Here is a 27,296-nt window from a genome sequence, read left to right as displayed (position 1 = left end):
TGAAAATCATTTCAGTATGATCGAGGAATCACTGATGGAAACTACTTACAATACAGGTGAATGAGATTCTAGAAATGTTTCTACTACTCATACTAACCTGATTTTCCCAAACCTTCTGCCTTTTGAAGGAATCAAAGTGATCTTTTACCTTTGTAAAACACCACATACATTCAATTCTGCACTTGCCCCTCTTGCATTAACCTTTTAGAAATGAAATGCCCTTACGGTGGATGCAGGTATTTAGCATAGTAATGTTAAATGCCACACATTCCTCCCTCCCATTGCCACAAAAGTTAATATAAAATTGTGGCACATTTTAGAAGAAAAATAGCAGTTCTTTCAGTGCAGTCATATTGCTAACCTGAACTCAATTTTAACTAATAAGGCAATGTTTTCTCCAGATACATGCTGAAAAGATACTTTAATGTCTTCATCAATAGCATCTAATATCTCTCCTCAAGGAAGAAGCCATTCAAGTGTCTCTCACCATAACCAGATACTGATCTCTTCTTTTTACTTGTTTTATACTCTGGACCACAGAACATTCACCAAGTAGATTATACTATGAATAGCTAATTTCATCACCTGAACAAAAAGATCAGAATTCAAGCTCAGTGTTTAACCACTTAAGCTCATGTCTGTCAAAAAGACAGCAATAAACGTTTTGAGAAAACTAGACTGACAAAAAACACGGCAAACACAAAGAAAATATAACTTTATCAGTTAAAGAATACATTTACAAAGCAATGATTTTAAATTGAATAGAAGGTCATCAGTATTCAACAGGACTATCTCCTCAGGAAAAGTCAGAACTAAAGACTACAATTTATCACTTCATTATAGTACTAATTTGAGATAACGATTTAAGATATTAAAATTAACATATCTAAGGGAGAGAAACTCAAAAGATAAGGTTAAGTCTTTAAATGTATTATTGCCCCTTCTGTCACATGAATCCTCTTACATGCTCCCCTCTACGTGTAAACAATGTGTTTCATTGAGTTCTACCAAATCTTTCTTTACAAAAAGTAAAAATAGTAGCTAAAGAGAAAATGTCCTTATTTTCTCCTCTGAAAACATAATATAAAAATTAAAATGACAACTGATAAGCACAATAAATAATAACTTGTCATTATTTCTTTAAAGTATATTTAGGGGGAGAAATAAAAATTTAACCAAGGCTCTACTTGAGATGTTGAACTTCTTTACAAGGTATCAAAGATCAATATGTCAATTATACTTCAATTAAAAAAAAAAAGAGACGAATAAGATCAGTTGTAGTCTATAGGTTAAATGTAACTCAAAGCCAGTTTCTGGAGCCCGTACAATGTTTATGGGTTTTTTTTAACTGAATATTCACACTTTTTTGGGAAGACACACATGCACAGTAGCGTGCACGTGGGTCCTGACACATACACACACCCAGCAGTTCCTAAGAGCCTGAGTAATCTTACTGGCTCAATCATGACTTTCTCCACACTCATTCATCAGATATATTTGGACCTTGTGGATTACAGTTTTCATTTTCTCACCCCAAGCAACCAAAAGAAAATGAGGAAGAACAATCATCTGTTCAAATATTCTTTTTTAGTTCAGGATGCTGAGGTGATTACACCATGCAAAATTACCTTCAATGCTCACACAAGAGGAAATTTGGAGTCAATAGCTTGGAGGGATCATTCTTTCCTCACATGTATGTTGAGGAAGCCCAGAGCAGTTAACAATGACAAGACTTTTAGGTTTTATTGCATTTATGTGCAGCTACTTGAGAAATTTCTTAAAAACATTCTTATATTCTCAAAGCAAAGTTTATGCACATATGTACACTCATCCCAACGTTTACTTTCTTCACTTTTTGTTGTTATTGCTGTTTAAAAACAGCCAGCTAAAGATATACAGTGCCTGGTTACAAATAAAAAACGACAATTCTAGGTATCTCACATATCAATGCACATAACCACTCTAAATATTATTTTCAAATTCTGAGCAAGGAACAGTGTACTAGGACACAAAGTAGAAGAGAGACAAGCAATTACTACATATATTTAAATACGTTAAAAGCAGCTCAATCAATAACAATAAGGTACTATATGGCCCTCTAGTGTTCAATGAAGAAACAGATGAATTCTTAATTCTTATATGATATTTCATAGTAAACTTTCTCTGATTTACTAAATATGCTTAAACATACTCATGTATGACTTCCACAAAAACCTAAGTTTGTACCTCCTGTGGCTTTACTTGCCTGTGCCTTCTTTGAAAGTACTACCCACATTTAGAGTGTTCACTAAAAGAATTCTGAAATGCTTTTAAACATTTTCCCATTAAAAAATCCCAATGCTAAATAGAAAAAACAAACAAACAAACAAACAAACAAACAGCATTTCTCAGTTAAAACTAAACAGCACTGAATTTAAGGCCATTTTCAAAGAAGAAACAAAAATAATAGTATCATGACTACAAATTAGGTATTTAAAACACAGCTAATTTATATTCTCTAACCATACTTTTTCTCTGTGTTCTACTTCTATAATTCATCCAACCTGGCTTTTCTCTTATCATAATTTATAGATAAGAGATTCAATATAGCAAACAAAGCAAGGAAATACATGAAAACTGTTCCCCAGAAGAGAAGTCAAAGAAGGATTGAGATTCTAGGATAAGAGGCAAACTAAAAAGACTTATAAGCAGAAAAGAATCTTGTTAATAAGATTCTTAAGATTGTAATCACTGATAAAAGGCTTAGTAATCAATAACTACTGTCTAAATTAAAGTTGGTGAAACACTAATTTCAAAATGGACCCAAGTTTATTATAGATTTGTAAATATTTTTAAAATTTATGTTGCCTTATTTTTTTAAATATTGTTTTTACATACTGAAGTTTTGGGGAGGAAAAGATGGGGAGGGGGTGACTGGTATATGAACAAAATCTAAATTAAACTCTCTGCTATCTCATTCACTTCATGTAACATTAAGCAAATAATATTTCCAAGCTAAAACTTTAGAAACTATAGGAAGATATTGTGAAGTTCCTGTACTTGGCACCAAGATCAGTCCTCTAAATGTCAAGGGAAGGTAAGTTGCCTATGCCATGGAAACTCTGTAAACAATGTTTTAAAGTACCCATTAGCTATTGGCAAACCATTAAGAAACAAATTGTAAACAAAGAAAATTTAAATAAATTTGCCCAATATAAACCCACACAGACATCTGGAATATATTCAAAGAGTCACCTAGAAAGGCTCTATACTTATTTCTAAAACTTCTGCCACTATTCAAAGTTATGATTCCTTATTTTCATTTCTTTATAGCCTCCCACAACACTAATTCCTACCTAGCCTTTAAGGTCTCAACCTAGCTTTCATTTCCTCACCGAAAATATCACTGATTTAATTATTTGGATGTGGATACATATGCATTGAGAACTACAGAACTGGGAGGAACATAGAAAATGCTAGAAGACAGAATCTTTTTTTTTTTTTAATTTTTTTTTCAACGTTTTATTCATTTTTTGGGGGACAGAGAGAGACAGAGCATGAACGGGGGAGGGGCAGAGAGAGAGGGAGACACAGAATCGGAAACAGGCTCCAGGCTCTGAGCCATCAGCCCAGAGCCCGACGCGGGGCTCGAACTCACGGACCGCGAGATCGTGACCTGGCTGAAGTCGGACGCTTAACCGACTGCGCTAACCAGGCGCCCCGACAGAATCTTGATAAAATAATCTTGGTGATGAAATAATCCTTCATTAAGAAGGAGTGAAATGGAAACTGAGTGGGAATGGAGGCACAATGGAAAATTACAAATTAGAAAATCTAAAAGGGACAAATTTAAAGTTTTATCCTCAGGTTCAAAAACCTGTAAATGTTTACATTAAGTGGAACAGGATTAAATTGGACAGTGTTTGTCAAAATACATAAAGATTTTGTTTTCTGAAAGTTCAAGTTTTTTAAGCATTTCTGTATGCAGAGTACAAGGTCCTTTAAGACACAGAGAATCTCAGAGAATCAGGTCTGTCAACAATCTAAATACACATAAATTTTAGGAAAAAAGTGACTATAATTACCACAATATAAGTTAAAAACAAAGAGCTAATGGAGATCCAGAATTTTGCTCAGATTTCTATGAAATATTCCTAAAGAAGGTGCGCTCTGAATGGATCTTGATGAGGACAGAAGACATTTAAAAGATGAGGAAAAAGCTTAAGCGAAGATAGCAAAGTAACCCAAATTCCTCTATGCTCAGAAATATCAAATAAACCTCATTTCTCAGGTAGAGAGTAGGGTAGAAACAAGATGAAGGAAATAAGAAGGTTTTTGAATTTTGTATATATTATACATATAATAATTACCTTTAAAAGAATAAAAGATACAAAGGTTCTTACCAAACTAGGAATTGAGGAAAAATTCACCAACCTGATAAACATCTGAAAAACCTGACAACTAATACCACACTTAATGGTAAGAAACTTTCCCACTAAGATCAGGAATGAGACAAGGATTTTCTTTCTCACTACTACTTCTCTGTCTCTTTTTTTAAAATCAATTTTTTTTAAGTTTATTAATTTATTTTGAGAGAAAGAGAGTGAGAGAGAGCATGTGCGTGCGAGCAGGGAAGGGGCAGAGAGAGAGGGAGAGAGAGAATCCCAAGCAGGCTCCCTGCTGTCAGTGCAGAGCCTGAAGTGGGACTCAAACCCATGAACTGTGAGATAATGACCTGAGCTAAAACCAAGAGTCAGATGCTTAACTGACTGAGCTTCCCAGGCACCCCACTCTCTACTACTTTTCAACATCATACTAGAAGTCCTAGTTAATGCAGTTAAGACAAGAAAGGAAATAAAGGAGTTGCAGAATAGGAAGGAAGAATAAAATTGCCTTTATTCATAAATGAGAGTATCACCTATGTCAAAAATCAGAAAGAATCAAGAAAGAAACTCTTGGAACTAATAAGCAATTACAGCAAGAATGCAGGATACAAAGTAAATACACAGAAGTCCATCATTTTCCTGTAACAGCAATGAACAGGCAAATCTGAAATTAAAAACACATTACCTTTTACATTAGCACCCCCCAAAATAAATACTTAAGTATATCTAATAAAATATGTATAAGATCTGATGAAGGAAACTACAAAATTCTAATAAAAGATATTAAAAAAGAGTTAACTACGTAAAGAGACAGTCCATGTTCTTGGATAGGAAGACTAAATATTGTCAAGTTGCCAGTTCCTCCCAACTTGATCTACAGATTCAATGCAATCCCAATCAAAATCCCAGAAAGTTATTTTATTGATATTAACAAGCAGATTCGAAAGTTTATGTGGAGAGGCAAAAGACCCAGAAGGGCTGAGAAGAACAAAGAAGATTGATACTACCCAACTTCAAGACTTACTATAAAGCTACAATAATCAAGACAGTGTTGTATTGGTAAGAGGACAAATCAAAAAGGAAAATGTCATTTCCTTTCCAAACTTGCTTTCTTGATAATGCACAAGTAGTGTTCCACTGTAAGTAGATCTTGAAACTTGCAATAATGAGCTTATCTGCACTTACGTTCACCTCTTATCATGTTGGAAGGGATCCCTCACTGATCACAAGGGCAAAGATGCATATCTTGACTGGAAAAAAAGAAACCCTAAAAGTAAATGAATAAGAAAAAATAAATGAAGAGCAACACTGGATATATCCCTGCCTTGTTTGTGGTCATGTCACCTAACGTAGAAATAAAGAGGACAATAAAAATGATCACCTCCTATGTCTGTACGGCTTTTTCAAATTTGCAAAGCAGGGGCACCTGGGTGACTCAGTCGGTTAAGCCCCCCAATCATGACTTCGGCTCAGGTCATGACCTCATGATTTGTGAGTTTAAGCCCCACATCAGGCTCCAAACTGTTCCTTCTCTCTCTGTCTCTGTCTCTCTCTCTCTGCCCTTACCCTGCTGGCGCACTCTCTCTCAAAATAAATAAATAAACTTTAAAAATGCTAAAATAAATAAATAAATAAAATTTGCAAAGCATTTCACATTTATCGTCTCATTTAAACTCCATACAACACTTCTGCAGTAAGGACAGCTACCCTATTCCTGTTTAATGATGAATAAACTGAGGCTCAAGGAGGTTGGTGGATGAGCCCAAGGATTATGCCTAGTAAATGAGAGAGAGCAGACAGACAGACAGCTCTTCTTACCTCCTATTCTTTCCAGCACAGAAGTCTGCCTAACATTACCTGCCCAAACTATACACTCGAGGGTTGGGATTCAACAGAGAGGAGCTATCCAGTGATGACTCCCACAGGTTACCCAGAAAAAATCTTGTGGATACAAGAAACAAACAAACGAAAAGGAACAAAATAGCCCAGAAACAGGCTTAGATAAATATATTCAACTAATCTTTGACAAAGAAGCAAAGATAATACAATGGGGCGAAGACTGTTCAACAACTGGTGCCATAACAACTGGCCATGCACATGCACATATTAGCTGAAAATGGATCATAGACCTAAATACACAACACATACTAGAAAACTCCTAAATGATAACATAGAAGAAAATGTAGATGGCCCTGGGGGGGTATGATGATGACTTTTAGATACAACACCAAATGCACAGTCTATGAAAGAAATCATTGATTACCTGGACTTCCTTAAAATTAAAAACTTCTGCTCTGTGAAAGACAATGACTAGAGAATGAGAACACAAGCCACTGACTGGGAGAAAAATTTGCAAGAGGCAATATGATAGAGGCCTGCTGAACAAAATATATGAAGAACTCTTAAAACTCAACAATAAGAAAATGAACAACTCAATTAAAAAATGGGCAAAAAAAGATCTAAAAAGACACCTCAAAGAAGATGGCAAATAAACATATGAAAAGATGTTGAACATCATGTCTTTATAAAATTTCAAATTAAAACTACAATGAGATATCACAACACACCTATTAGAATGGCCACAATCCAAAAGACTGACAACAAAAGCTGGCAATAGCAACTCTCATTCATTGCTGGTGGAAGAGCAAAATGGTACAGCCACTCTGAAAGACAGTTTGGCAGTTTCTCACAAAATTAAACATACTCTTACCATATGATCTATCAACCATGCTTGTTGGTATTTATCCAAAGGAGTTGAAAACTTATGTCTACATAAAAACCTGCACATAAATGTTGCTAAAAGCTGGAATACAAAACGGTATATACACTGATCACTGTTTGTGCAAAATACGTATCCATGTAGTCAAGCACTTTTAAGTAATATGTAACTTTTTCACTATTTACTGACAAGTTATTAGGTAGTGGGGCATCTTATACCTGACAAACATTATTAGGCAAGATAAATAAGAAGTCAAAGGACTTGAATAACAGGGAGGCAGCAAAACAATTTTAATACAATGTGATATGAGTCATACTAAATATACCATGGGAGCAGAGATTAAGTTGGGGTAACTTTTGGTGGCATGAAAACAAATGTTAGGGTGGTAGCTTTATGGGTTAGTCAACAGTCCACCTCCTCCTAAAATTACAGTTTCACTGAATTTTCAAATTTTAACAAATTGCAATCTGGACCCAGAATGATATCTGGGTTCAAATCCTAGCTCCACTACTACTAATCAGCGGACTGGCCAATGATGAATTACTTTACCTCTTCTTTCTCATCTCTGATATGGGGATAAAAATTAGAACTTACATAACAGGATGAGATTCTATAAGGAAAGAATGTACCACAATGTCCTAACAGAGTAAGTGGCGTTCAATAAATGGTTTATTATCACTATTAATATCATTATCAATGCTATTTCATTATATTGATGAGGTTCAGAACAGGAACAGTAATAGTCAGGCTCTACTACATGTCAGCAGCACCACGTTGACTATGGGACATAACACTTCAAGAGTAACCTGTCCAGAGAAGAGCAACAAGGAGGGTGACCCTGGAAAACTCACTGAAGGGATTCAAAAGATTATGGGTAAATATGACAGTCAGTCTTCTAGAAGAAGGGCCGTCACTGCTCTAGATGGAAGAACAAGGACCAAAGAAGAGTAACAGATGTCATCATGTAGAACTGTCTAAAAATACATTACTTCACGCTGTAGTTTTTCTTTGTGATGACTTCATTTTGAAGCCCAAGTCTACTGCTAAAGCCAAAGGCACAAGTTTGGACTTGGCGACCTCAAAGGTCCCCTCTCATTCAGACATTATCTCAGGAGGCTTAAAATTAGGAGGAAAAACCTAAGCAGTTTAAATACATTACTTAGTTTGAAGAAACGGGGTTGGGAATAGCGGAGGGGAGGGAAAGCACTGGTGACTTCCCGGTAGAGCACTTTAGAAATATGTTTTAAAAGACTCTGAAATTGCCTATAGAAAGATTTTTAAATGATATTCACGTTTCATGGACAGCCAAAACTGCTGTCAAGGCTATTCTAAGTAACTCTCTAAAGAAACTACGTATTAAATAAATGTCCTGGGGCACCTGGGTGGCTCAGTCAGTTGAGCGTCTGACTGCAGCTCAGCTCATAATCTCACAGTTCGGGAGTTTGAGCCCCACACAGACTGGCTGCTGTCAGGGCAGAGCCCGCTTCAGATCCTCTGTCCCCCTCTGTCTCTACCCCTCCCTCACTCACGCTCTCTCTCAAAAATAAACATTTTGAATAAATAAACAAATAAATAAATGTCTTGAAAATTAAAAAAAGGTACTATTATACTGTTACTCTTGTAATAATGTGGGAAGTTGACCTTAGAAAATTGCCAGGATGGTACCTGAGTTCCAGAGATACGAAGAATTGGTTACACAAAGAACTCTTAGAGTTCATTGCTTTCCAGTATATTCAGTTGCATTTTTATGAAGATATCATTATATAATGCCCTTCTGTATGAGGGGTCCTTTCTGTTCAATCTTCTATTGGAGCATTATTATGGAAGTTATTCAAAGGACTAAGTAAAATACGAAATAGTTTCCAGGAGATACAGTTTATTTCTTAATAAATCATAGTAATATACGCTTGTTGTAGCAAGCTTGGGAAATTCTGAAAAGTATATAATATATAATAGAAATAACCATATTCAGAGGGAATTCCTAACATGTGGTTTCTTCCTGATCTTTTCCCATGCATATACAGGTTTAATGTATGTTTCTTTCATAAGTAGGATCATACTGTATACACAGTTTTGAGTTCTATATTTTCAGCAAACATTATATTTTTAAGTATTTTCCTGTTGTTAAATTTTCTTCAAAGAGATGATTGCTAACGGTTATAGAAGTTGCCTTCAATTAATTTCTGCATCTTAGCAATATGGTTCTTAAATTGGAATTTTAACTTCTGAGGAGAGTCTTACCCTAGAATGGCTAATTGTATTGTAACATTCTTCAATGTAACTATCTTTATATTGCATATTTGAGTTTTAATCTAAATTTAAATGCCATGCTTATTTATAATTTATAGTCTAGCCTGGGTACATCTTAAGAGGTGAAATGAGAATTGTTTCACATTACAATTTGCGAATTGTAACTCTCAACCTAAATTAGCACTAGAGACAAATACATCAAATTTCTACTGTTCAAAAAAAAAAAAAAGTAGGAAATGTCAACTCAAGACAAAACTTACCCAAAAGTCATAAGGCAATACCAAATGAACTGTGTAATGTAAGGAATCAAAAAGTAGTTCAATGACTTTTCAAATTCTACGAAGATATAAAAATAGAGATGGAATCAGACCTGGGTTTGAAGGATCTGGCCAGCTAGAGAGAAACAGGGATCATTAAAAGCAAGTAGATCCATGGAAATGAAGTCAGGTAGAAAGACACTACAGTATGATTGTGAAAGACTTCAAATGTCCAATTATGGATTTGACTTCATTAATGGGAAATCAGTCACCAGATATTTATATTGAGGTTACTAATCCATACAGAGATAAAAATCCGTTTTTTAAAAAATTCATCCAATCATTCATACTGCTAACTCATTGTCAAGCACATCACATTGTAGCCTAAGCAAAGAAACAGAAACATAAGCAAAGATGCTGCTAACATTTTTAAACATGGACTGTCCAATTTGGATCTTACAAACACCTGGGGGTAAGTAAAAGACCAAGTATTCAAGTCTGTTAAACTCTTCAGTGGGCCTATAGGTTTAGAAGATAAGAAAAAGTCAAACCATTTTTCCACCAAAGGACCAGAAGAAAATCAGGATACTAACAGAGACCAGAAAATCTGAGGAGGAAAATTAAAAATTGGTATGAAGAAATAGTAATTTTAGCATTCAGTGGATCACTCAGATGACAATGCCCAAGAGACAACTGGAAATGCAGGACTGAGGCTGGGGTGAATGAGGAGCGCTCAAGACATAATTTTGGAGTTATCCAGCAAAGTGAAAACAGAACCCATGATGATATACACTCCTTTATCCTCTTCATACCATCTTCCCCATCACCAACAAAAATGTTGGTTTTTTGTCTCTGGTCTCTCTCAAAAAATAAATAAACCTTAAAAATAAACAAACATGTTTTAAAAGAATGACGTTTAGAGAAACCTGACAAATTGTAATTAAAGGAAATTGCATATACCTATCAACTGGGAAGATCTGTGAATAGCATCCCCTTGGAAATTTATGTCACATTTTTATTTTTATCAGAGATGGGCTCAGCTTATTACAGTTTGTTCCCAATCCACAACTATACTCTTTCAAGTATTTATCTATTTATTTATATTTTTTTCCACTAGAGGGTGATATGATGACTGAACTCTAAAGGTCATTAAAAAAACCACAAGACTTGTTTCCTTTGTGGGGAGTGAAGTGTATTTGTGAGATTAAGGGTGAGGGATAGGAGACAGATAAACAGAAATAAGGTCACAAGCCTTCATTTGTCAACTGACACCTGAGTGTCCCAGGCACTACAGTACTTACTTGCTTTATATATATATAAATATATATATATAATTTTATATATATATATAAATATATATAATTTTATATATTTATATAAAATTATATATTTTTTATATATATATATTTTTTTTACTTAATCCTTATAAAAACCCTGAGAAGTAGGTATTATAGTCTTATTTTACAGATAAAGAAACAGTCCATGAGATCATTGTCATATAATAGGTGGCACAATCAGAATTCAAGTTCAAATCTGCAAAGTTATATTCACTCTACCACTTTAAGGGAAAACCCATCTTCTCCAGGGTGTCCCCTTCCCTCCACTTCCACTATCCTCTCCACATGTTTATTTTTTAAAGTTTTTATTTAAATTCCAGTTAGTTAACACACAGTGTAATATTTTCAGGTGTACAATTTAATGATTCAACACTTCAATACAACACCCAGTGCTCATCACAAGTGCACTCCTTAATCCCCATCACCTATTTTCCCCATCCCCCCACCCACCTCCCCTCTGATAACCACCAGTTTTTTCTCTGTCGTTAAGAGTCTGTTTCTTGGTTTGCCTCTCTTTTTTGCCTTTGCTTGTTGTTGTATTTCTTAAATTCCACATATGAGTGAATCCACGTGGGTTTTTTTCTAAAGTTTTTAAAAAAAATTTTTAACGTTTATTTGAGAGAGACAGGAGACAGGGAGAATGCATGCACAAGTGAGGAAGGAGCAGAGAGAGAGGGAGAGACAGAATCCCAAGAAGGCTCTGCAATGTCAGCGCACAGCCCGATGCAGGGCCCGAACCCACAAACCATGACATCATGACCTGAGCTGAAATCAAGAGCTGGACACTTAGCCGACTGAGCCACCCAGGAGCCCCAAATCCATGTGTTTAAAATTGGGTTAAACTGGGCAAAGTGAATATTTCTATGGTATCCTCCTTCACAAAGGTGGGAAGCAAGGCTCTATTCACTGGGCTATGTTTACTAGTGGATGTTATTCAAGATGACTGCCTTACATAGCTCTTGTTGCTCTCTGGATGTATTTACACCTAACACAATTTGAATTTAAGTTCTTTGTCTTAACAAGAACAAGACAAGGAAGGCTAGGGACTTCCTGAAGCAAACATCACTCTCTAGAACTCTACATTCAACAGAATAGAATTTACAGCCTGTTAGATTTCAGATGTTAGTCACATTGTCCTACAAAGTTTCTCAGGAGCTCTTGTTCAAAAGAGTGGTTGGAGAATGGAAGACCAGAAACAAAACTGTCATTCTGATCCCCTAATCTGGTCCCCTAGTGATCATTGTGCCCAATTTCTCTACTGTTTAGAATCTAGAAACAAGAAAAAGCCTCAGACTTTTGTCAAATTTAATAGACATTTATTTCTTATTTGAGGCAAAAAGGATAAAAAAGCTGTTTAGTTACTAGGAGAAATCTAACAGTCAGGATGGGAAAAAATAGACTAATTTGAGGTTAAGGAACAAAATTATGTGACAACAGATGGAAGACAACAAGACAGGCATGGAAGAAGCAGAAACTGGTGCTCAAGCATGGTTTTGTTCATGAAAACATCAGGAGAATACAAAAGACTTGGTCTAATGGTAACCTCATTTGCTTTTCATTTTAGTGAAAAATGAGTTGCTACTCTGCATTAAACATGTCAAAAGAGTTTTATGTATGGGCTGGGCATCTCCTTAGAAAACAAATCCGCCCCCCCCCCCCCCCCACACACACACACAGACACAAGCAGGGGAGGGGCAAAAGAAGGAAAAAGAGAATCTGAAGTAGTCTCCATGCCCAGCACAAGCTCAATGAGGCCTCAATCTCACAACCATAAGATAATGACCTGAGTGAAAACCAAGTGTCAGACACTTAATGGATTGAGCCACCCTGGCACGCCAAGATTTTTTTTTTTTTTTTTAATATAAGGCTGTACAGAGGGAGTTAAAACTGAAAAGATGAGCATTCCTATCTGAGGAAGCAAGTTGACTTTAGAATTTATAGGCAGACTAGTCAAATTTACAGAAATAGACAGCACAGAACTCTTGGTTAAAAACAGGTTTGGTGTACTCTGGAAAAGTGATACCTGTTTTCCAATCTCAAATTTCACTGTCATTTCTTCTTGTTACAATTTTAGCCTTGAACCTTTATATCTTCAATAATTTTTGTTAAATACCACACAGAAAACCACTTAACTGAGCCCTAATGATTTCAAATGAGACACTGTATTAGAAAGTTATCACACTCCAGAGTCTAGAACCTGAATAGACTTGTAGTTCTGCTGAAAATCTTGTGTAGCAATATTTTCCAAATTCTACCATAAGGGGCAGCATAGCACATGGAAAGAAAGGTGTGGGGGTTTTTTTTGTTGTTGTTGCTGTTTGTTTTGTTTTGTTTTGTTAAATTAGGCAGATCTGGATTAAAATCTCTGGTCACTTACAGTGTCATTTTTGGTCTCTCTGTAACTTCTACTTACTTATCTATCACAGGAACTTGCAAACAGTATACGGGCTTAATAAATACCAATTCTTGACTGCCCTTACACTTGACTTTTAACATTAAGATGGTCTGAAATTTCTAATGTACATTATTAGGTAGGTTCCCATATGAACAAATCTTTGGTGACTAGGGGGAAAAAAAGACTGTCCTAAGAGTTTTGATAGTTTCAGTATGTTTTCAAAGAAAAGACCAAGGCAAGGAAAGACCAAAAGTGGATTTTCTCATTAATATATTTGCATATACAGCATGTTCAGGAATGATTGAATAAGTAAGTACAGCTGGCGCCAGGGTATATTTAAGAAACTGCACCCCCCCCCAAAAAAAAAAAAACAAACACGTGAAAGATATGTTGGATAAAACTGTAAAGTAAAAGGCTAATCCCATATTAACATTAAAAGGGGGGGGGTTAAAAATGATTCTTATACCACTACTCTTCTTAAAAGTCACAGTTTAAGAAGACTTAAAAGAAACTGTGGCCAAGGGTAAAGTCTGTTGAAGTGTTTTATGTTTAGAATGATCAAAATTTAAAGTTGCTCCAAAATAAAAATACGGTAAAACCTTGGTTTGGGAGCATAATTCATTCTGGAAACATGCTTGTAATCAAAGCACTAGGAAGTATATCAAAGCGAGTTGTGATCATGTGACGTTTGGCATCACATGGTACTCGTATTGCAAGACATTGCTCGTTTATCAAGTTAAAATGTATTAGAAATGTTTGCTGGTCTTGCGGAACACTCACAAAACAAGTTACTCGCAATCTACAGTTCTATATTTGAAATAATGAGAGCCTTTCCTTATTTACTATATTAAGATTTATTATATACATGAGTGACTGACATTTTCTTCTTAAGCAATGAAGTAACAGGTGAAATCTAAAGTATTGGTGAGAAAATAAAGCACTCTGGGAATGATCCTAAAGAAGAGTTTCAAGAATAGAAAAAAGGAAAATGGGCCAAATGAAGCTCAAAATACCTCATTGTAGAAGGGCATTGCTGCCTTGGCAGTCAAATAGTTTACATTCTTCTTGCCATATTTGTGAAGGAAAATGACCTCAAAATAAACAACATATCAAAAGTATACCTATACAGACAGACACACACACACACACACACACACACACACACACACACACAGACACTCATGCACATATACACATCTATCCCTGCAGTTGCTAGTACTCAGTCCACTCCTGTGGCCTTGTGTGGACTGCACAATATCTTGCATTTCATGACCTGAGAGACACTAGGAAAAAACTGCCTTAAAATTGTTACTTTGTTTTTAAGGAGGTAACAATATAACTACATAAAATACACCTAAAAGTTCTGTTTACAGCTTCATCTTGAAAGGAAAAAAAAGATAAAGCATCTGTCAAACCTGTGTACTGGTAGTTTTCCTACAGAACAATCTAATGACTTCTCCTTTTGGAAAACTATATGTTTTGTCTAGCTGGCTTTCTTGTCTTTAAAATATAGCAGAACTCACTGATAGCTTTGCATTGTTCAACAATGCTTAGTTTCAATTAAACTTCTTTCTTAAACAAGATAATGCAGTAAAATATTAAGCCCCGTTCTTCCACTTGAATCCTCAAGAAAAAAAGAGGTAGAAACCCCCTCTTTTAATGTAGTAACCTTGAGGGGGAGAGATCAAGAGATCTGGGGGACAGAAGCTGGGTGGACTGCATTGTAAAAGGTCTTAGCCTTACCAACAAAGCAGGCTGTAGCTATTAGGGGTAGAGATTCAAAACACTTCAACACCTTGAGACAGAGATGGCAGAATGGATATAAATCACTACTGAAGTCAGCCCCTTCTCAAACCAACTAAATAAAATCTAAACTTGCAGACAGGCTAGGTAAATTAGGGATAAACATGTTTTAGAAGGAGTTTAAAGTTTCACAACCTTAAGCAAAAATGATACAGCAATTCAAGTATTAAACCTAGTTCCTGAGACATTTTATTCCAGGTCAAGTTACATTAAGGGAGACGATGTTACATCTGTTTGTATATTTTTTATGGGCTAAATCACTGATTCACTATAAAATTTAAAAATAAGCGGGGCGCCTGGGTGGCTCGGTCGGTTAAGCGCCCGACTTCAGCCAGGTCACGATCTCGCGGCCCGTGAGTTCGAGCCCCGCGTCGGGCTCTGGGCTGATGGCTCGGAGCCTGGAGCCTGTTTCCGATTCTGTGTCTCCCTCTCTCTCTGCCCCTCCCCCGTTCATGTTCTGTCTCTCTCTGTCCCAAAAATAAATAAACGTTGAAAAAAAAATTTAAAAAAAAAAAGTTAAAAATAAGCAAATAAGAACAAGAGGATAGACTACTACGGACATTATTCATTTTAATGTCTGTAAAGTAAGTAAGCTATCATTTGAATGATAATATTCCATACCAAAGAACTGTTTAACTTATAAGTCTACTCTACATGGACAGTCATGATTTTTATCTAATTTTCAAATGATAAATAAAGAACCAAACAGCATGCAAACATAAAGATTTATGAGCGTAGAAGCCTGGGGGGGGGGGGGGGGCAAAAGTTGTGTTACATAACTCATTCATTCTGAATATAATTCTTTTCACTTTCTCTCCTCTTTAAATTTAGACCATAGATAGCAACACTGCCTAAAATATTGATTAAATTCTAAGTCCAGCAAAAAGTACCTGACGTCTTATTGAATTTCCTATAATTTCAACAGCACCAAAATACAGAGAAAATAAAATTCAATGAGGAGAAGTCAGCACTTACTTGACTTAGGAGCTAGTCAACAAGACCAAGTATGTAATGAAAACTCCTATTTACAACTTTGATTATCATTTTCTAGGGTTAGTGTGTATGTGTGTTCACATTCCTTACAACTTAAAAATGTTTCGATTATAGAATATTTTAAACATACTTTGAAAACCACACAGAAGAATACTCATGAGCCACCCCCACCCTAATCTCTGTAACCTGGCCTCAACAATCAGCAACTCATGACCAATCTATACTGTCTCCTTTTCTCCCCTTCAGTATTATTTTGAGGTAAAGCCCAGGCACTATATCATTTCATTTTGACTATATTCGATTGGGAGGGAAGGGGAGAGACTACAACAGAAAGATTGGGGAGTGAGAGAAATAATGCTGCTTCTTTTCTTCTACAATCCCCACCCTTTGTCATAACCACAATTTTAAGGAGTAGCCGGGAGTATTTTGAGGAGAGAAGCCCACATGCCATCCCAAACAAGCACCGGCAATTCCAAATTTACTGCAACTGCCCAATCACTTCCTCCTTCCATCTCAGTCGGACTTCAATGTTTCAGGACCTCCCTGCCTATCTAGTAGCAAAGATGACAGACAGTATGACTGACTGGTATACTTCAGTCCTTAATTTCTGGCATAGCCACAAAGGACTGCATCCAATGGAAATGTTGTTCTAGCACTAGATTAATCAACAAGTCCCAGAGTTGATAAGATTTCTCTGGTTTAGACAGAAGTCTGCCTACCTTTTGAAACAAGACTATGGCTAACTCCATGGGCTACTACTAGCTGAATGAGATAAGAAGGCACATACAACAGAGCTGTCTTCTAGGAATGGGAAGGAAAACAAAAACTGCAGATAAGGGAAGTGGTGGCAGAAACTTGACAATAACTTGTGCCTTGGAGTGACACCTGTGAATACACAGCCCACCCCAGCAGCTGCATTTTGTAAATAAGAAAAGTTTCTTTACGATTTGATTTACACAAATCATGTTTCACTGCAACACTCTCCGCTGCACACAAACTACTAACCCCCGTCCTAGGGATAAAATTTATGGTAAAATTTGATATTAATGATTTCTCATAGTAATAGGATCAATTACCCTTCCCTCCGTTTGTAATAAGATTGTGCCATTATCAGTACTTCTGTTTCTAATACTTTCTGTAAAACAAAAATTAGTTCATTTTATTACTACACATCTGATGATGAATTCTGTGGTAATAACAAAGAGTGTGAGAGGACAGTTTCATTACAATGAATGTGGATAGGTAAACGTCTCAGGGGAACAGTGAACTAAATATACTCACTTTTGTTGTCTTTGTATAGAACGGGGAGGAGAGTTGGTGAATAGGCAGGTCCACGATACTAGTGGAGTTTGTGACACTGTTACTATGTGTATGTTCATCTTCCCTGCTACTGTCATCAGACTGATCAAAATCATCACTCTCCTGGTCCATTTCCTCTTCCTCTTCATCCTCCTCATCTTGCTCACCAGCATGTTCTCCGTCTTCTTCTTGTTCTTCCTGATTTCCTGAGGAGTCCTCATCTACCGAAATGAATCGATTGTTGTTTTCTTCCAACCGTCCTTGCTGGGAGTCGTTCTGGTCTCCAAGCCTAGGTTCTGCTCGGATGACTTCACCATTCCTTGCGGTGTGCTCCTCCTCTTGTTGTCGGAGCTGCTGCTGCTGCTGCTGCTGCTGGTGCTGTTCCTCCTCTACCACGCGGTTCATCTGCTCCTCATCTGCCTGGCTTGAGGAAGGGTTACCTCTCAGAGAGCCTCCAGTTCGTCGTCTTTTGCTGCCCACAGAGAGCAGTTCCTGATTCATTTCCAAAAGCCAGCTTGCTACTTCTTGGACCTTGGCTAGACTATCAGAAGATGCAAAGGATTTCACATTCTGTAGGGAAAAATGGGGGTGGGGGGGAGAAAAAGGTTTGTTCAATCTATATTATCTTCCACTTTTATGTCCTAGGTCTATATTCCAAATTTCATTAAAGATTATAAAGTATCTGATGCCATGGAGACATTAAGATGTTCTTTAGAAATCAATAAAGTTTAAAATGTAGAAATTACGACACTTTACAAAGACAGACACAAAAATCACATAGTAAACAGCTTTATTTTAATCTTTTAAACAATTTTAGAATGAAGCCTGATAATTTAGTTGCTTTGACCAACAAAACATAATTTAACCAATAAAATCATTTTCAATTTTAAGTCAGTTCATAAATGATATCTTTTGTAAAGCTTCCAGAAGATGTTATGAAGTACATCATAAAAACAAAACAAAACAAAAAAAAAACAAAAAAAAAAAACATTCAATGCTCAGTTAAGTTCAGGAAATGCTGAGGTAAACCAAGATAAAAAGGCCTTCTTACCTTAGGAATTTCCCAAACTTCTCTGATCATAGAACCTTGCCTTAAGACATAGTTTTCCGACAGGCACCAAGTATAATTCATTATGATTTTCATCGTTCACAATGAATATAAATTGAATGGACAGTAAATAAACAAAAAGTTTTACTTTTATTTTTTAAAAAAGGAAAAAAAGTTCATAAGTTCATACCCTCTGACCCAGTAACTCCACTTCTGGCAATCTATCCTAAGGAAGTAATCCTAAAACAGAAAAAAAAATTATGCAAAGGATGCTCACTGCAGCTTTATCCACAAAAGCAAAAAATAAAAATAAATGTAAATAAAAATAATCAAAACCAAAACATTCAAGAAAAGGAATCCATGAGATGGGATACATATAGTGCAATTCCTAAACACGATGTTCATTTTTAAAAATTTGAGGGCATGGATGTTTATATTATGCTAAGGGAAATTACATGATCACAACATGATTTTTAAACTGCATAAATACAAGATTTCAAAATACAAACTGCTTTTGGGCGGTGGTATTGTAAGCACCTAAAACTTATTTTTTAACTGCATTTTCAAATGCTATATATCAGACACATTTGCTTTTATAAAAGTTTTATAGACTGACACTAAAATTTGATCTGATATAAAATCTTTTCATAATGGTCATTCCTAAATTTCACCCTTTGCAGATATCTATATGGACATGTTTGAGGTCATATAAAATAATGCCAATTCACTGCCCAAGTTCGTATAAAACTCCTTTTAAAAATATCTTTATAGGTTTATGAGATAAAACAAATACAACATACATCTTCTATCATGTCCTAAGAATAACTACATTATATCACAATGGTCTTTATTAAAATAGCCTTATGTACTTTTCGAACCCTTGCCACTAGATGGTAAATCTCCCAAAGTGCCTCAGTTCTCACTGCAAGTTTTGAAATGGGGTTTGAAAGTCTGAAAGATAGCTTTAAAATAGCAATATTTCATTTCACTTTCTATAATCTACACTTGCTAAGAAATAAGCTGTAGTGTGGGGGGAAAATTCTTTAATTCTAATTACAACTAGAAGTGTAAGTATAGAAAGAGAAGAGTTCCAACGACTGAGCTATGAGACACTCCAACATTCAAAGAGAAGACTAACCAACAAAGGTAACTAACAAGAAGGACTGGGAATGGGTGGTATCTTCGAAACATTCAGGTAAAGAAAGTATACCCCGAAGGACAAAGTATAAAATGACAACTGTTGATGACAGATCAAGAAGGATGAACAGAAAGAATTGACTATTGGGTTCAGTAACATGGAAGTCACTAGTAATAGGAGTTTTGTTAGTTGAACTCTGATTAAAGTAGATTTAAGAGAGTAGGAAAAGAGAACAGAGATGGTAGGTACAAACAAGTTAGGAGTTTGCTGCAAAAAAGAACAAACAAAAGGGAGTGGTAACTGGTAGGGAAAACAGAATTAAAAGAAAATTTTTTATTCTTCAAGACTGGAGACCTAGCAGTGTAGTGTATCTGTATATTAACAAGAGTGATCTGGTACAAAGCAAAAAGTTTGAAACGTAATCAAGAAAGAGAAGAAATTGTGGTGTTCTTCTTAATTAATTAAAAGGGGATGATGAGAAAGAATTCAAAAATGGAGGACTAGTTTTAGTTAAAAAAAAATGGAAACTTTATGGCAAAAGATAGAAAAGAAGTGTGGTATCACAGGTACTTTAAATTTATTTCTTTTTACCATATTTTTCAATGTGGAAACAGCTGGAAATAGGTGGGTTTTTACAGAGGTAGAAGTCTTTGGAAATTCTCTACTCATTCCTTCAACTGTTTTCCTTCTTCTTTCTAAAGTAGGAAGCAGCGTCATCATTGTCATCATCATCAGAGTGATCTTGGGAGAAGAGTGTTAGAAATTTGAAGAAAGAAGTATGAAATAGTCCTTTAGGGAGAGAGAAGGAAACTTTCCTAGGTGCATGAGATTTCGATGATCAAATATAATCAATAAGCTATGATGTAATACATACTAAATATGGCTTTAAAGAGTCAAGTGGTTCTTATTTACAGCTCAGACAAGAACAACAACAAAATTTCTATTTGAGGTGGAAAGTAGGTCTTAGGAAAAGCACATTAAATAATATATCTGTTGTTTTCTACAAAAAATTAAAAGTAAAAAACTACAGAAAATAAAGGTCATCAAAGTCTTATTGGCTAGTATATGTAGAAGACAAACTATGAAAACATTAGAGAAAGGCAGGTTAAAAAAAAAACACTGACCTACACAAATGAATATATATAGTATCCTAATGTATATAAGGTAAATCTACTATTCGTAGGTTTCCTTCAAACAATCAAAATCTTGCTTTCATAACTGTATCTAAAGTCAGCTCTCCTAACATTAACAGAACATTTTTCACTTGGATGTTTATGCATAGAACAGCACGATAACAGGGTCAGTACCCTGGGATAATGCAAACCCCAACCAACTGCCCTTTGTGTGTCCAACCTAACAGGCAAATTTTTAAGAGACTGAAACAGGTTAAATGCCATATTGAAAGCAATTCATAAAGTGCAAAAGGTGAAAGAACAAAGGTCATAAAGCTAATCATAAAGAATATGTGAAAAGTAGGGAGGAGACTGTTGGTAAGCAGTCAGCCTATCAACAAATAGAAAGTGTATGACTGGCATTTCTAAAATAGTACTAGTACTGGTCACTGGTGAACACTTCTGTTGCCAATTATGAAAACAAAAATTCAAATCACTATCATTCTGTAACTTTAGTGTTATATTGGGAAGAACAGAGAATAAAGTGTCTTAATTTAAGCCAATAAAGTTAACTGACTCATATTTACAACCATGGCATAGAGATAGCTTTCAAAATAATACAGATTCTTACAAACAGACCTGGTCAAAAATGGCAAATCCAAGTAAAAGAATCAGATTTAAAGCACAGCCAATATAAAATATACAATGACACAGCTAAAAGTCAGATTAGAGGAATCCCAGAATATTTGAAAAGGCTAAAAATATCTGACAGACTTACATAAAAATTTGTCCAAGTAGTATATATATTAGACTGGATTTCTCTGACCCAGTTTGGGAATGGAAAATAGGAATGAAAATTTCATCTTCTAATGGTATTCATAAACACAAAATTAAACAAAAAAATCCAGTGTTTTTAGGAAATTAGTTCTAATAATCTATTAAAGAAGCTAATGACCTAATTAAAATAATAAATATTTATCCAATAAGATCAGAATCGATTAAATACCTATGGGGGGGGGGGTTTCTTTTAAAAAGTAGTTTATAAAGCCCCACATTAAGAAAAAGAAAACAAAGTTGACCTAAAACTTAAAACTGCCATGTAGGAAAAGCTAATAAAGTATTAACAAAAAATGCACACTTTCACTTTTAAAACTCTAATTCTGTAGAATTAGAACTTGTAAGAAACACAAACATCAACAAACAGAATCCTGTATCCTAAAAAGTCAGTATAAAATCCAGAAATGCTCTTTTATTTCTTTTTACCAGAAGTATATAATGTCAAGATATATCAAATACATAACTTACGGTTTTTATCAATAACTAGTGAGACCAAACTTGGAAGTAAGGAAAATAAAGTCTGATGGCTAATATACTTTGACATTAAATTACACAATTTCCTTGACAATTGGGCATGAGAAGAATGGAAATGACTCAAAGTCAAGAAAACCATAGAAATTTTAAATTGAAAATGTTCCTCACTTCACAGACAAAGCAACTGAAGCTGGAAGAGATTTAAGTAAATTTCTCAAGATTGCTAGCTTCCAGCTAGCTTCAAGCAAAGTAGGGACCAGAAAGAGACATTCAACTGAGTTTTCTTTTATGTGCCTCAGTCTACATTAACTATAGATGATAAAATCCTAAGAGTATTATTCTCTAACACTGATATGCAGCCTTCTTTTCCAAAACCAGAATCACTACAGTGCTCAAAGATTATTATTCTAAAACAAATACTTGCTGAACACTCAATATGCTTCAGGCACATTTTAATTTTCTAGAGAATAATGTTGGAAACGTTTCTTTACGAGTTAATCGCTGACCTTTAACCCAACCAGAACCCATGAAAAAATCAGATTTTACATTATAAATAACTCTGTATGTGTGTATGTATTTAAACAAACCTGAAACAATGGTTTAAAGAGGTAATTATGAAATATTTCAGATACCTAAAATCTCTATAAATCACCACCCTTAATTAAACACAGTCCATTCTCATTATTTGCAGTAATTGTGTTCTATAAAGTTACCACAAATACTGAGCCACTGCTCCTAGAGGAAACACAGAGTTAAGTTCCTACAAGCCTTGGTCACAAACATTTTGGCCAACTGATCAATATATAATCTTTTCATATGTATGTTTCTATATAAAGACATGTACTGAATACATATTGTTGATTCATTAACACTGACTCACAGTCAGCAGTACTATAAATTCATGCCTGAACAAAGCTTGTCTTATGCTCTCCATAAGGCACATCACGACACTAGACAGCACCTCACCACTATGCCTGGAGACCATTTTAAATGGCAAATTACCAGTGAAAAGCTTTTAATGAAAAATATTTCACTAAATAAACCATAAAAAGGACACTTGTTTACAGTATGAGAGCTGAAACAAGAAGGCAGAGAGTCACTTTGTTTGACCCCAGAAAGGAATGTGCATGCCAAGTGATTTTTTTGCCACCCTGTGCACGCCCGAGTCCACAAATGACTGTGAAAACATCATGAATATTGCTTTTTGGTGTCAAAAATAAACTATAGTGCATAAGCAAATTTGCAAATACAGATCTGCAAATAATGAGCATGAATTGTACCTACTTTATCTCAATCCTTTAGACAGAGCTGTGCTTGCAATGCAAGATTCACACAGTATTTTGAGATACTGATGAAGAAGCCACAGCATTACCAATTATTGCTTCTGGATATATAACAAAGGATAAATGATCAAAGAAATTGAAAGCTCTAATAGATATTCATCACTAGATTTCTCACATAAATGAAAATTCAGATAGCCTATATTAAATAAAGTTATACTTTGTATAAAGTAATCTCTAGAAAGAAAAGGGGAGAGAGTGGCATCATTTTCCCTTTGTAATTACAGTGGGCAAAACAGGGTTCTTCTGGCAGCATCTTTCACAATAGTGTGAAGTCCAGGGAATTACGAACCTAAGGATGTCTGAAGAAAGAGGTGCCTCAACAGTCAGTTCCATCCTAGGATGAAGGAGAAGTATGATAATAATTTTGCTTTTCAAAAAAAATCAGAAATAAGGTTGCTGTGATAGAAGAGAATTACTCCAGGACTTTTACCCACGTCCCAGAAAATAGTGGCTAACTTTTGGTCATTATACTTTGTTCATTTAGTGGCATTTCAGACCTAATTTCAGTGCTTTTTTTTTTTTTAAACTAGTTGCTCAGAAACTTTTTCACTAATTTCTCATGAACCTTGCTTTTCAAAAATCTTTGATTAAAAACCATTTGAACTTATTTCAGGATGCTTAAAGGAATCAAAGAGGGCAAGTTCACATGTTAAACAAGTTGAGCTCTGAAAGCCTGTCTTAAGAGTAAATTAGAGCTGTAAGCCTCAAAAGATGTTTCCAAGACAAACATTAACCTTGAAATTACCTTTAAATCTAAGTAACTGAGGAACACTAGTTACACTAATAAAACAAGGGGTAACTTTAAGCAAACTGCCAAAGCCTCCAAATGACTATGAAATTTTTAGACATTTTTAAAATTACATGGCACGGGATGATCCATTAGACTACAAAGTCATTTAAGAAGCTTTAAGACATAGATCGCAGGAAAACAAACCAAATTGTACTGATGATCAAAAAGGATAACTTGAAACTTGCAATCACCTTCAGCAAGCAGTTTAGGATTTTCCCTGAATCTGAAAGCAGCTTCCCTAATCACCAGGAGCCCTCTTCTGGCCACACCACTTACCAACACTCCAACCTCATATAATGAAATCTATACATACCCCAAGTTAATAATTTATTTGTTAATTATAGCCAAACTGATTAACAGTATCTGGGAATACATAATAAAATGCCATTTCACTCAGAATAAATGTCAATTTTTATGGTTACCTATCTATATAATAATCTACAGACACCACCAACACTATGTGCTTATATTCTGTTCTTTTTTTAACTTTACTCTTTCTAATCTTGTTCTTTCTTCAAGAAGAAAATATGCTGCTATCTCAGAGCCTTTGCACTGGCCACTCCCTCTGCCTGAATGCTCTCCCCAGTAGATCCATATGGTTCTGCCCATTGCTTTCTTCAGAATCAGTTCACATGTCCCCTAAACAATGACACTTTCCCTAATAATTTTATTTAAAATAACAACTCCCAGGGTGCCTGGGTGGCTCAGTCAGCTAAGCATCCGACTTCAGCTCAGGTCACAATCTCACAGTCCATGAATTTGAGCCCCAGGTCAGGCTCTGCGATGACAGCTCAGAGCCTGGAGCCTACTTCAGATTCTGTCTCCCTCTCTCTCTGCCCCTCCCCTGCTCACACTCTGTCTCTCAAAAATAAAATAAAAACATTGAAAAGAAGTTTTAAAAATAATAACTCCCTTGCATCATACTTCCTTTCCCCCTTGCCCTGTTTTACTCTTCTCCATAGCACTGTATAAAAGCACTGGAATAGTGTATGCAATACAGTAAGTGCCCATCTATCTATCCGTCTATTCATGTATTATCTGTCTCTTCCCACTAGATTTTAAGCTTCCTCAGGAAAAAGACGTTCCTTTTTCACCACAGCTCTCTTCAGCACCTACCCAAAGCCATAAATGTTCAGCTTAGTCCTCAAAGCATTTTTTAGTCAGTAAATAATTATTAAATCTTTTTAAAGTCAATTATATGCATTCTTTCTCACCAAAGAACTTCAAGCCAGGTCACAAACACAATATCAAATATTTAAACACATTTTTAAAAGCTGTACTGTGAACATGTTACATGTTGTATTTTTTAAACTGGGTATAAATCTAGCCTTAACATCTATTTATCATTTTTTTCTTTTATCAAATTTCTTGTTATTTTAACACAAGCTATAAAAAAATAAATACGTGACTAAAAAGATTGATACTTCAAAAGCACAGAATTTGTTGGGTAATTCTAGTTCCACATGGCTTATACTGTTGTTAACTGGGAAATCAAAGATGTACCTTAAGGTGAAAATCTTCCAGGGACTCCATAATTGGCTAAATAGGTCCTTAGCAATGTAGATTAACAAAAGCAACACAAAATGAACAACATGGGGAGCACTGTGCAAATATTCATGTGAGCAGCAAATTTTATGGTTTGGAACAACGATTTAAGTCCACATGGCTCATCAATCATATATATCTTTACTGGAAATAACATAAAACACTATTTCTCAGTTCACATTACAATACCTATTTTTTGTTTTTTAACTTATATGTTTTCGTTTTGGCCAAATTTAATTCCTCATTCCCATTCAACTCTACTACATCTGCAATTTGCATTTACTCCACTAAAACCAAATTTTAAACTGGCTGCTAAATCCCACTGGATCTTTTACCATTTTTGTAGTTTTTTACATTTACTGAATAAGCATTCCCTCTTCTTTACCACTCTCTTGTCCCTTAATTTCCTTTGGTATCATTCTTTTCTTGATGTCATTCCTCGGGTAGTACTGTTCTCTGTTGCTAGCTCCTTCCTTCTCTGCAGTGTCTTTAAAACCTAATAAAAGAAGTACTTTTCTAACTGCTAAGCCTGCATTGGAGCCAGATCATATTACTGAATAAGGAAATGTTTTTTCCAAGTCTTTTATAAGATAAATAGTGTCTAGGCAATATTTTTATCCATATTGCTTTGGCTTATGGTTTGAGTTGGTTTACTATTCAACACTGTTGAAAAATTTTCATGCTGTAATATTAAAATGAATTTACAACCTTTATTTAAATTAAATCTGCTGAACCTACATTAAGAAAAATTAAGCCCCATTTTGGTTTAAGCTTGTTATGTGAAATTTATTACATTTCTTATGAGTCTGAAAAATTTATGCAAAGATAAAAGATATTTATCTCAAGGAAAGTAAGTTAAACTTAATTAACAGGGGGTTGTATTTTCCCCCAAGAAAAGTTCGCTAAAATGTCATTTTTAGTTTTAAACATGAAGGGAAAACTACTCTTGCACATACCATATCTAATTTGGATCTCATACAGTAGAAGTTAATGGTCAAGGCCTATTCGAATAAGGCAAAAAAGACAAAGTAGTAAAGTAAAAAACAAAAACTGTAATCTCTACCTGCTCTACTAACTTGTATTAAAACAGATACACTAGGGTGCCTGGGTGGCTCAGTTGGTTGAGCCTCCGACTTGGGCTCAGGTCATGATCTCACGGTCTGAGTTCGAGCCCCACATAGGCTCTGTGCTGACAGCTCAGAGCCTGCAGCCTGCTTCAGATTCTGTGTCTCCCTCTCTCTCTGCCCCTCCCCCACTTGTGCTCTGTCTCTCTCTCTCTCTCTCTGTCAAAAATAAATAAACATTTAAAAAATTAAAAAAAAAACAAACAGATACACGTTGTGGGAAGAGGGAATCACACAAAAAGAGGCGACTGACTAATGAACTTTCCAATACAAACAGATCCACAGACAACATTCTCTACTCAAAAGAGGGCTGACAATTATCAGTAAATTATTTTATCTACAACTTACTGATCAAGCTGATGTACCATGAGCTGTACATATAATAATTTTTATGTGATTCCTAAGATAAGATTATTTTAAGTGTTTCCCCAATGTAAAAAGATTGAGAAAGACTGAAAGTGAACATCA

At 35.3% G+C, this 27,296-nt stretch overlaps 1 protein-coding gene across 3 annotated transcripts in view; it reads right to left on the bottom strand.

Moving 5' to 3' along the window:
• FBXW7 (F-box and WD repeat domain containing 7) overlaps nt 1-27,296 on the bottom strand; it is a 227,776-nt gene that overhangs the window by 76,204 nt on the left and 124,276 nt on the right. For 2 of the 3 annotated variants that reach the window (XM_047856401.1, XM_047856400.1), the window contains 2 exons: nt 18,656-18,705; nt 17,400-17,987 (listed from right to left, as the gene is read on the bottom strand). In XM_047856401.1, the coding sequence (XP_047712357.1) occupies nt 17,400-17,918 (519 nt within the window). In that variant the 5' untranslated portion in view covers nt 17,919-17,987; nt 18,656-18,705. The remainder of the gene's footprint in view (nt 1-17,399; nt 17,988-18,655; nt 18,706-27,296) is intronic. The other variant, XM_047856402.1, reaches the window with a different exon arrangement.

The sequence above is a fragment of the Prionailurus viverrinus genome, chromosome B1, assembly GCF_022837055.1.
Source record: "Prionailurus viverrinus isolate Anna chromosome B1, UM_Priviv_1.0, whole genome shotgun sequence".
Taxonomy (NCBI): Eukaryota; Metazoa; Chordata; class Mammalia; order Carnivora; family Felidae; genus Prionailurus; species Prionailurus viverrinus.
The sequence above is the reverse complement of the archived record's forward strand: the minus strand, read 5'-3'. Positions and strand labels throughout refer to the sequence as shown.